Raw genomic sequence first — 12,447 nt, 5'->3', positions numbered from 1 at the left:
CGGAGTAGTAGGATTCAATCTTAATCCTGTATTGATGCTTTGCTGGTTTGATGGTCCGTCGGAGGGCGTAGCAGGATTTCTTATAAGTGTCTGCCAGGTTCTTTATACCATGACTGTGGAACAAGCCAACATATCCATTAACTTCCATATTCACCAATTTTTACATGTTACCTCATTATCCTTAATTAACAGCTAGAACTTTGCCAAATAATATCAAACGTCATGACTATCAATTACTTCTAGAAATTCACATGATCAACAGTGGTGGGAACCCTTTTATAAAAAGGGGCTGAATGTGCCATCACTTCCTTTACAACACCCAGGATGAGACGAAGGAAATGGAATGCACATCAAGCTAAGTACACGGCTCAGGTTCTGAAAACAAATGCAGTTAGCTGCAGTTAGCAAACAGACATTCAAATACAGAAAGAGCACAACATAACGACTCTTAACAATATAAGGGGATCATTTTAACAATGGACCAGAGATCACTAAAATGTGGTGTTTGTTTGTTTATGTTACAGCTTGCTGTGTGCCCACTGTTTTGTCTTCCCCCGGCTCCCAACACCTCGCTCATATGGCACTCTGTTGCACATTACACACACCGGTGCTCAGTAAACAAATAAATAGTAACTTGTAATTCGTGAAAATCTGAAATAGATGGTGACGGAAATGAGAACCGTCACAGGGTGTGAATACTTTCTGAAGGCACTGTAGTTACCCAGAGACCCGTGGGCCTTAGGACAGTGACGCAAACACAAAGTGACACCCTGGACATCCTCAGGAAGGATCTCGCTCTATAAATTCCCCCTATAGAGACTCCCACTCTCTCAAGAACAAAGCTGTAACCGTGACTGTCACTTCTCCCACATGAGGAGTAAGCCGATCTTTAACGACTCGGTTGTTCAACCATATAGCATCAGGTGCGGTAAAGAATGGATTTTAGACGATTTAAATAAGAAAAGTTTCATTGTAATGACTCAGGATATATGAATGTAGTCTCATTGTATTACACAAATGACTGAGGATGATAGTGTTGACCTTTTCAATGGTTTTTTTTGTGCACAGTGTTGGGATTCAAAGTGATTGATAATAGTGGGGGAAAGTACAGTAGATGCTGCTCTACACTAGCGTAACCTCATGGTGAGGGTAAATGTTTGTCATGCCATGTTTTTGATTTATTGAAATGATATGGTCATAGCTATTATTGAAGGCAAAGTGAAATCCGAGAGTGTATGCAAAGTTATATAAACTGGAGGGTCGAGTCACTGTCTAATCAAAATCCTTCACTGCACACCACGTAGCTATGGGGGGTGGATGTTGCCTCAAGACTCTTCTGCTGCTCTATGATCGCTACATATTTCTGTCTGAGACTGTCGTCATTGAAGTCGTCTGTGGTGATGTCAAAATGAGGGGCGTTGTACAAAACAAAGTCCTCAGCGATTGGCTCGTCGAACCAATCGAGTAATAAAAATAATGACATATACATATTTACAACTGTAACAATGATAAATGTCCATTGGAGGGTGTGCGCAGGGTATATGTCCATACAAGGTGCAGCAGGAGGGGTAGGTAGCTGTCTTAGTATTCAGCAGCCTGATGGTCTGGGGGTAGACGCTATTGGCCAGTCTGACAGTTTTTGCCATGATTGAATTATTATTATTATTTTTTACCTTTTACTATTTATTTATGATGCTCATATACTGTGATGGAAGCGGGGAGAACAGGCTGTGGCTCGGGGGCTGAGGTACTTTATGCTCTTTTTGGCCTTCCTGTGACACTAGTGATTGATTTTTGTTTTAGATTCCGTCTCTCACAGTTGAAATGTACCTATGATAAAAATTACAGTCCTCTACATGCTTTGTAAGTAAGAACCTGCTGATTTTGCAGGTTATCAAATACGTAGCCCTTGTTATCATATGGGGCTCTACTCTGCAGCTCAGAGTTTTTACGCTCGAAGCGTGAAAACAAAAGGTGTTTAGCTCGTCCGGTAGGATGAGACGTCACTGGCTTTCTTTTTGTAATCCGTGATCTTTAGAAGCCACACACCTGGTGTCCTAACCGCTGAATTCCTCCTCCACTTTATCCCTATACCTGTGTCTTGCAATCTCTCCTTCTGTTTCCTGACAAGGCTGCAATCAATCTAAGGTTTTTAATTCAGTAAGTTTTGAAAGGTTCAATGTTAACCAGCTGACATTAGGCTATAACTAGCAAAGCAAATGGCTCTGAGATACAAATGGTAAGATCAAACATATAACGTTAGCTAGCTAGCTAACAGTACACTAACTTGAAATTAAAACAACTTTGTCAAAATTAGAAATGTGTAATGTCTAAAAATGTAGCTATCTTACACGTATACATCATGGATGGACTCCTCTCCCTGTCACAGATGCCACGGTTGCCCTTAGATTGAAGATGTAATCTGGAGCACGGTGGTTTTCTCCATCTCCTTAGCTATCATACTCTAATTTCACTGATTTCGAAACTTGGTCTTCCAGAAAGAGAGGACCTGCATAAGGTCCTCTGCATACGTGTTGGAGAGCAACACTTATGCAGTTCTACTAAGTGATGATTAAAAAAAAAAAAGCTGCATTAGACAGGATTACCTACACATACTGACCAGCTCAAATAGACAGACGCGTTCAATATGGCAGACCAATCTGAACTCCTCTCTCGGCATGTCCAGCCCACTCATTATCTCAGCCAATCATGGCTAGCAGGGAAGGTTGCTGTCTTTTTTTCTGTGGCTAAAGTGTGCTCCAGAAGGCATTTCTGCCAAAAACGCATTTTGATAATAAAAAAAGTTTACGTTCAAATGGCTCACCTGCGACATACGCCTAGTTTCCTAAAACGAGTCACATATCTTTATTCCCAGTCATGTGAAGTCCAGAGATTAGGGGCTAATGAATTTATTTAAATGGACTGATTTCCTTATTATGAACTATAATTCAGTAAAATCTTTGAAATGTTGCATTTTATATATATTTTTCTTATCAAATAAGTGTGAAAGTGTAAAATATTGAATGAATAAACAAAAGGCACCCGATGGACTATCAGACCATTAGAAAAAGGATTCTCTGGTCTAATGAAACCAAGATTGAACTCTTTGGCCTGAATGACAAGCGTCACCTCTGGAGAGAACCAGGCACCGCTCATCACTTTTTGAATACCACATCTGGAGACAATGTGACTTTTGGTTCATGAGAAGATTTTTAAAGTATTTTCTGCATTAGCATTTGTGCTAACAAGCATCTATAGGTCCGGTGTGACCATATTTGAACGCAGCATCTATTGAAGACATTAAAAACTGTTGTAATTAGTCTAAATACAAAATCTGGAGTGAATCTGACATGTTTCATGAGAATAAGATGATTGCAGATGATCTTTGAGCATTAGTGTTACACCTGCAAAGAATGAGTTAATAGTTTTTTTTTTTTTTTTTTTTGAAATATCAATACGTCCAGGGACATCCATGATAGCGATGACAAACTTGATAGGCCACTGTGGAGTGGATTTACAGTAGCTTAAATGGACACGTAAAATCAGAATACTTTTTTTTTTTTACTCCGGCATCTTTTGACCAATTGCTTAGCTTTGCTTTTCTCAAACTAAGTATACCTTTTACAGCAGTTGGCAAATCAGGGTCACACAGAGTGCTTCTTGGAAGTCTTAAACAAAACTACGTTGAAACAAAAGTTGACACCTCACACATGGTTATGGGCTTAAAAAAGGAAGACCATGTACCATGTTAGATATAGAAATAAATTACATCCAAATATTACACTTAATATACATCACAGAAGACTGAAATATAACAAAACCCTTTGACTTAGAAAAACCAGATTTTCGGCGGGTTTTTAGAAGTAATGTTTATTAATTATAGGGCTTTTTGAAATAATGATTAATAATAAAAAAAATATGAATAACATTCCACCCATCTACTGGTGGCCATCTTTGAATGCATCAATGTTATTTTCTCAAACTCTTTAGGGACTCCCATATGTCTTTCAGCTTCATTAAGTAGTACCCGCAAAACACCAGTCTCAACATCAACAGTGAAGAGGTGACTCCGGGATGCTGGCATTCTAGGCAGAGTTCCTCTGTCCAGTGTCTGTTCTTTTGCCCATCTTAATATTTTATGTTTATTGGCCAGTCTGGGATATGGCTTTTTCTTTGCAACTCTGTCTAGAAGGCCAGCATCCCGGAGTCACCTCTTCACTGTTGACATTGAGACTGATGTTTTGCGGGTACTATTTAATGAAGCTGCCAGTTGAGGACTTGTGTGGCGTCTGTTTCTCAAACTAGACACTCTAATATACTTGTCCTCTGGCTCAGTTTTGTACCAGGGCCTCCCACTCCTTTTTCTATTTTCTGGTTAGAGCCAGTTTGCACTGTTCTATGAAGGGAGGCCCTTAAATACACAGCGTTGTACGAGATCTTCAGTTTCTTGGCAATTTCTCGCATGGAATAGCCTTCATTTCTCGGAACGAGAATAGACTGATGAGTTTCAGAAGAAAGTACTTTGTTTCTGGCCATTTTGAGCCTGTAATCAAACCCACAAATGCTGATGCTCCAGATACTCGACTAGTCTAAAGAAGGCCAGTTTTTTTGCTTCTTTAATCAGAACAACAGTTTTCAGCTGTGCTAACATAATTGCAAAAGGGTTTTCTAATGATCAATTAGCCTTTTAAATTATTAACTTGGATTGGCTAACACAATGTGTCATTGGAACACAGGAGTGATGGTTGCTGATAATGGGCCTCTGTACGCCTATGTAGATATTCCATAACAAATCATCCGTTTCGAGCTACAATAGTCATTTACAACGTTAACAATGTCTACACTGTATTTCTGACCAATGTGATGTTATTTTAATGGACAATTTTTGAAAATTTTCTTTAAAAAACAAGGACATTTTTAAGTGACCCCAAACTTTTGGATGTTTTTCAAAGGTTTTCAAAAAGGAAAATCTATCCTGATGGACCTTATGGGTCCTCATGCAAATTTGTTCAGCATGAGGAAAGACCCCTACGTACAAAGTTTACATTTTGTAGGTCAAACGCGGTGGCGGGTATGAGGGTTTAAGTGAGACTGCTTGTAACTGCGCTACCTATAGGCCAATCAGTGACATTCTTCTTGACAGTTTCTCGTGGCCTTTAGTTTCTATGTCCCTGGCAGATGAGCCAGGGACATAGAAGCCCTTAGTCAGTGTCATCGCCTTGACCCCAATTATTATTATTTTTTTTTTCAGCTTCATTTACCTGGTCCTCCATCAGTGCGATCAATGAGAATATGCCAATGATTATGGGCCTTTGACAACCCATTTCTTTGAGTACCAGCAGGGGCTGCTGGAAAATTTAAATTCTTCCCAAACCCTGTGGGAAGTATCCTGACAACGTCGTCTCCTCGAAGAAAGGTCTTCAACACTGAAAACTGTTCTTCTGTCAGAGCATGTATCTCCCCCAGTCTTTGTAAAACTGCTTCGATAGCAACACATTTTTTTCCCAGTAGCCGCCGCCATTGTTGTTTGCTTAACTTCCACGCATGTTGATAAAGTCATCAAGTAGGCCTGCTCTGGCCCAACCCATCGGTTTCTGTGACCAGTCACAGTCTAGAATGTGTTCACATTTTAGAAGGGGTCGGGAAGGGTGTCACATCCAGACTCATATCGGAGAAGAAACATTTGGGGGGAGTGGCTGGGCATTTGGCAGGAGCAATGTGGCCAGGCAAAAACTGAGGTACACAGTAGGTTAGAATGATTGAGCTGGCAGTACCTTGTTTTTCCCTTCCATGCACCTCATGCTGCATCTATTTTTGTCTCCAGCCATTTTGGTTGGCACAATGAACCTCTCTCACCACACATGCACAAACATGCACACAAGCACATGTGTACTTACAGACAGACACAAACACAACCTGGCCGCGTCACACCAGCCACCTCTTGCTTCCCTGCAGTTCCATTTGATGGCGATTTCAGTAAGACTATGAGCAACACATGCTCTGACAATAGGGGATTTGTTTCCCCCTCCCAGCTCTCTCCTCCTGAGACAGTTAAAGCTACCCATTGAAACTTAACTTCTAATCCTCTGTCACCGGTACACAGAGATTCACAAAGGGGTCTCCAATCTCAAGTCATATTGGGGGGGCGGCAGTTAGCATAGTGGTGGGCCAGTGACCGAAAGGTTGCTGGATCGAATCTTTGAGCTGACAAGGTAAAAATCTGTCATTCTGCCCCTAAACAAGGCAGTTAACCCATTGTTCCCTGGTAGGCCATCATTTGAAATAAGAATGTGTTCTTAACTGACTTGCCTAATTAAATAAAGGTTAAATAAATAAAACATTGAAATATCAGACCTCTGCTCTGAATCTAGTTGACTGGGTTATGTATTACCAATTGGCAAAATATCTAGCAGAATTTGATCAACACGAACTGACAACTCTCCGACTGTGGGATTTGGTTTTCATCATGGAGACCGGATGCGATTGCTGCTGTCAACCGCGTGCACACAGACGTCTGTGATGATGGCACTGGCCCTGCCCACAACACAACAGGGAAATTAACATGTGAATGTATCATGGCAGTTCATTAAAATAAGCCTTTTCAATGAGCGTGCCATGGCAGCCGGGCTACTGGAGCAGTCAGAGCATATGTTTCATCTCCTTGCCAATTCCTATGCACTTGCCAACAGCACAGAGAATCTAACTGTATTTTCCTTTTTACTGAAGTGACTGCAGTCTTTGCTCTGTCATTCTCACATGGAACAGATGGTGGTAGCAGACAGACAGACGTATGGGAGAACCTGTGTAGTATTATGCCACAGAATGGATGCAATGGGGACATGAAGTCATGGGTCTTGAACTAATGTACTATGACAGAGAATGTGTCCCTATCCTTACAATAAATATATTCTGTTGGTATTGCAAGGAAGCATTTGCATTTTTCACATACAAGCAATGGATTTGTGTCAGCCACATGCTTTGCATGGGCATTGTATCAGGTGGTACGAAGTGCTGGGAATTGTTTAATTGATGGGAAGCATATGCAATTTGTTTCAAGAGGAGTGTTACTAGAGGTACTTTTCACTCAGGAAAAGCTCAGAATCTGATGTATTTGCATTTCAATGAAGTCAAGTCATAGTGAGGTCTCTTAGCAGCTGTTGGAGTTTAAGCCTGAGCAGGCAAGGCCAACTCTATTATAATCTGTATCATTGCTACAAAAATCTGCTTAAATACTTCCTTGTGTGTTTAAGCCCTCTAGATTAGACTGATGTACAATGTCTGTTTTTGCTTTTTGCTCTCTCTTTCTCAGAGCTCCATCCAGATCACCTTTGACAACAGTCTCCAGCTCCCTGCCTCTGCTATTGTAGATAGTGTGACCTGCACAGACCAATCACCTACCACTATGGTGAGTATCAACTGAACATGCATGCCTTTTCTGGAGGTTAACATGATATAGAACCCATAATGTGTTTTTTTTTTTTATCAAGACAAGACTTCTCATAGATCCATTTCTTCTAGTACATTATAGATTCTAATGGTGGTCTCTTCCCTCTCCCTGCTCCAGGTCTTACAGTGTAAGTGTGCGGTTGACACTGTAACGTTCCCTGTGACTGTCACCCAGCAGTCACCTGCAGCTGTTTCCATGGATACCTACCAGATCACCATAAAGCCAATGCTGGCCCAGGTATGACCCATCGCCATGGTTTTGCATTTGTAAGTTTGCATGTGTGTGCCTCTCAAAAAAAAGTGAACCCTGTTGAGCTTTCACTTCATTGATTTGCCCTCAAATGGAATGGTGTACCTGCGTTGGATGAAACCTCATAGGCATATGTAAAATCACTTTCATTAAAATGAACTCTCCCACGCTTCATGACTATTCCATTGAGTTGAGCTATACTAAGTAGGGATAGTTCACTCAAATTACAAAATGACATTGGTATGAAAGCAATCCATGATTTTGATTTTTTTACCTGGCCACTGTTTAAAATGCTAACTTTTTAGCATTTGTGGCAATAATCCAATACAGGTCAATTTGCACCTTTTGCGCTTCATGTCCAAATCATCCTAAAGTATCCAAAAATGTATTGTGTAACTTAATGAAGTTACTTTAAGATGGTTTGGACATGAAGTGACAAAATGCTAATATAGATACCATTGACTTGCATTGGAGCTAAAATGTTAGCATTTGAAACAGTGGCCAAGTAAACACAACCAAAGCATGGATTGCTGTCATACCTTATCCATAGACTGCTTTCAGTGTAAAGAAAGCAATTTGTCCTTTTGTAATTTGGGTGAACTATCCCTTTAAACCAGCTTGCGACTGCCTGTAACCTGCCTGTCCCCCTCTCCCCCCAATCAGTTGGTGGTGCGTCTGGAGGAAGTAGAAGAAGAGGGTCTGCTGGTGTCCTGGACTTTCTCCCAGCAGCCGATCTCCCTCACCGTGGCCCCACGCAGGATCCAGAGAGAGGTGAGAAACAGTCACACTAAAGGTCCATTTATATCTTGCCAGGTCGAAAGAATGAAGTACCGTCGCTTATATGTGAATTAAATTCGGAGCGTGTTGGGAATGTGTTGGAGGCCGTTGGTTGAAAATGTCCCCCTTATGGAGAATCTGATGGTCTCATCGGTTTGGCCTCCTATGACAGTAGCAAATTACGATGGTCCTATTTTTATTCTTTATTTATTTTACCTCTATTTAACTAGGAAAGTCAGTTAAGAACAAATTCTCATTTTCAATGACGGCCTAGGAACAGTGGGTTAACTGCCTTGTTCAGGGGCAGAACGACAGATTTTGTACTTTGTCAGCTCGGGGATTCGATCTTGCAACCTTTCGGTTACTAGTCCAACGCTCTAACCTGCCGCCCAATAAATAATATAATAATACTCGTAGGAAAGGTTTTCATCTTTAGCTCACAATCTGTCGATACTATACTATTAGAAAGGTACATCTTTTTTATTATTTTTTAAATCTTGTGCATATTGTTTTGTATTGCAAGGTATTACTACTGCACTATTGGAGCTAGAAACACAAGCCTTTCGCTGCAACTGCGATAACATCTGCAAATCAGTATACATGACCAATAAACGTTGATTTGATTGGAACCCTCTATGGAAAAGGTTCTACATGGAACCCAAAAGCAAAAGGGTTCTACCGGGAACCAAAAAGGGTTATTCAAAAGGTTCTCCTATGGGGACAGCCAAAGAACACTTTTAGGTTCTAGATAGCACTTTTTTTTTCAGTGTGGGGCCCAGAGTTTTTTTCAGTCCAGGTCACCATACACTTAATCTGTTTACTATCTAATATATTTTAGTCTGTTTGGTGTTCTTCTTGGTGGCAGGTAGCTTACTTTAGTGGTGTTTTGTGCTCAGGAGAGTGATGCAGAGATAGACCCGGACATGATTCGGGAGCTGGTGAAGGATACTCTGTTCAGCACACAGCCAGCAATGATCCTCAACCTCAGGGCCTGTGTGTCCAGCACTACGGTAAGACCATTGCACTACAACTACGCTGCAAGTGTTTTCCTTCCATTAGAGTTGTTTTTAGCCTGCTACATCAGACTAGAAGCATCGAAACTGAGGCAGACATCAAAAGCAGCGAGAGCTCACATCACTGACTTGATGCTTCTGCATACGGAACAGCGTGTCTCATTGAAACGCGCCCAATGTAGTCAACTGCGGCTAGTAGGCATGGGAAAAACCACCATGCGAAACATGCAGTATAATTACCATTACCACTGGTAAAACCTTCCTGATAGGCTGAACCAACAGCTATAACTAAATGTTTTATGTTCTAGTGATTTGACTCTGGTCTGTAATTCCATTTCTTTCTTTATGACTTCCAGTTCCCCAGAGCAACAGGCCTAACCCCGACAGGTCTGACCCCCCCGTCCCAGAGTTTACCCCCCATACGAAGGCTCCTGCTTCGCCAGCTCAGGGGAACCTGCCTCAGAGCAGGTCAGCTATATCCCATCAGCCACGACCCACCATCTTCTCCCAAAAACCAGAGTCGATTAATGTGTGTGTGTGTGTGTGTGTGTGTGTGTGTGTGTGTGTGTGTGTGTGTGTGTGTGTGTGTGTGTGTAGCCAAGTCATGCAGTTCAGGGGAGCTGTGCTGTACCGTGAGCCTGGACCAGCCATCAACAGAAAGGAGGACCTGCTTCCTGCCTGCAACCCCCAGCCCTGACACCTCACTGGACTGGAGTGAGGACATCTCACTGTAAGACAGCTAGCTATAGCCCGGCCAGCCGCTGGCAGTCACACACATACGACCCGATTATAGATATGAATTATTGATATTTTACAACAGAAATAAACTACAATAATAGCTCAACAATGATTTTACCATCAAGTGAAGACTCTAAATAGCATGCACTCATTGTTTGACACTGTTATGTCTACTGTGAGTCTAACATACAATCTTTGATTATCTGTGATTGTGTTCTGCAGGGATCTGGCTCCAGAAACCAAAGAGCTGAGAGTGAGAATGCTGGAGAAGACCACCAAGGGAGAACGTAAGGCTCCTCTCAATTAGATACTTATTATTAAAGGTCATAGATTAATGAGACATTTCCTATCTGCTTTTGTAAAGACTATAGACCCTCTACACCAGTGGTTCCCAAACTTTTTATAGTCCCGTACCCCTTCAACCTCCAGCTGCGTACCCCCTCTACTAGCGCCAGGGTCAGCGTACTCTCAAATGTTTTTTTTTGTTGTTGCCATTATTGTAAGCCTGCCACGCACACTATACGATACATTTATTAAACATAAGAATGAGTGTGTCACAACCCGCCTCGTGGGAAGTGACAAAGAGCTTTTATAGAAACAGGGCACAAATAATAATATAATAATAATCAATCATTTTTCTCTTTATTTAGCAATCTTACATATAAAACCTTACTGGTTCATCAAAAATGGTGAATAACTCACCACAGGTTAATGAGAAGGGTGTGCTTGAAAGGATGCACAGAACTCTGCAGTGTTGGGTTGTATTGGAGAGAGTCTCAGTCTTAAATCCTTTTCCACACACAGTCTGTGCCTGTATTTAGTTTTCATGCTAGTGAGGGCCGAGAATCCACTCTCACATAGGTACGTGGTTGCAAAGGGCATCAGTGTCTTAACAGTGCAATTTTCCAAGGCAGGATACCTTGAGCGCAGCCCAATCCAGAAATCTGACAGTAGCTTTTGATTAAATTCAATTTTCACAAGAACCCCTTTTGCAATTTTATTGAGGCTCTCTTGTTCAGATATCGGTAAGTCGACTGGAGGCAGGGCATGAAAGGGATAACGAATCCAGTTGTTTGTGTCATCTGTTTCGGGAAAGTACCTGCGTAATTGCGCACCAAACTCACTCAGGTGCTTCGCTATTTTACATTGTCCGTAAGCTTAAGTTTATTTGCACACAAAATTATACAATGATGGAAAGACCTGTGTGTTGTCCTTGTTAATGCAGACAGATAAGAGCTCCAACTTCTTAATCATAGCCTCAATTTTGTTCCACACATTAAATATTGTTACGGAGAGTCCCTGTAATCCTAGATTCAGATCATTCAGGCAGGAAAAAACATCACCCTGATTAGGCCAGTCGTGTGAGAAACTCGTCATCATGCAAGTGGTCAGACAAGTGAAAAATGATGGTCAGTGAAAACTTTAATCTCGTCTCTCAATTCCAAAAAACATGTCAATACTTTGCCCCTTGATAACCAGCGCACTTCTGTATGTTGTAAAAGCATTACATGGTCACTGCCCATATCATTGTATAATGCAGAAAATACACAAGAGTTCAGGGGCCTTGCTTTAAAAGTTAACCATTTTCACTGTAGTGTCCAAAACGTCTTTCAAGCTGTCAGGCATTCCCTAAGGGAATGGTGGATGCTGCAGTGTATCCAAGTAGTGTCGGGAGCAACTGCTTGCAGGCTTTTTACCATCTGTACAGATACCAACACATTTTGACCACCAAAGTCCATTTGATGTCACAAAGCTGTCCAGTATTTAAAAAAGACCCTCTCCTGTTGGCCTGGTTTCCAGTGGTTTGCAGAAGATGTCTTCCTCTTCTGCAAACCACTGGATACGGACATATACCAGGAGCTGCGCCAGGCCTGACACATCTGTTGACTCATCCAGCTGTAAATGCATAGAATTCACTGGGTTGTATGTGAAGCAGTAATTGTTTCAAAACATCTCCTGCCATGTCACTGATGCGTCGTGAAACGGTGTGGTATGATGATAGCATTGTCCCAACCATATCTGCGGCAGCAGGGAGAATTAAGTCCTCCACAATAGTATGGGGCTTGCCTGTCCTAGCCACTCGGTAGCTCACCGTATAAGACGCTTCTAGCCCCTTCTTATTAATGGCATCTGTTGTGTCTTTATAAGGACACAAGGTGAGACACAAATGCAGACACAGGAAGCAGATGGTTGCGCTCCGATATTTATTAATCCAAGGGGTAG

The 12,447-nt window shown here is 41.6% G+C and overlaps 1 protein-coding gene across 3 annotated transcripts in view; it reads left to right on the top strand.

The window, feature by feature from the left end:
* Window positions 1-12,447, top strand: part of c2cd2l (c2cd2 like) — a 46,664-nt gene that overhangs the window by 21,891 nt on the left and 12,326 nt on the right. For all 3 annotated transcript variants that reach the window (XM_035781328.2, XM_035781327.2, XM_035781329.2), the window contains exons 3-9: window positions 7,310-7,405; window positions 7,565-7,684; window positions 8,360-8,467; window positions 9,370-9,483; window positions 9,843-9,954; window positions 10,084-10,216; window positions 10,447-10,511. In XM_035781328.2, the coding sequence (XP_035637221.1) occupies window positions 7,310-7,405; window positions 7,565-7,684; window positions 8,360-8,467; window positions 9,370-9,483; window positions 9,843-9,954; window positions 10,084-10,216; window positions 10,447-10,511 (748 nt within the window). The remainder of the gene's footprint in view (window positions 1-7,309; window positions 7,406-7,564; window positions 7,685-8,359; window positions 8,468-9,369; window positions 9,484-9,842; window positions 9,955-10,083; window positions 10,217-10,446; window positions 10,512-12,447) is intronic.

This window comes from Oncorhynchus keta, chromosome 11, assembly GCF_023373465.1.
Source record: "Oncorhynchus keta strain PuntledgeMale-10-30-2019 chromosome 11, Oket_V2, whole genome shotgun sequence".
Taxonomy (NCBI): Eukaryota; Metazoa; Chordata; class Actinopteri; order Salmoniformes; family Salmonidae; genus Oncorhynchus; species Oncorhynchus keta.
The sequence above is the reverse complement of the archived record's forward strand: the minus strand, read 5'-3'. Positions and strand labels throughout refer to the sequence as shown.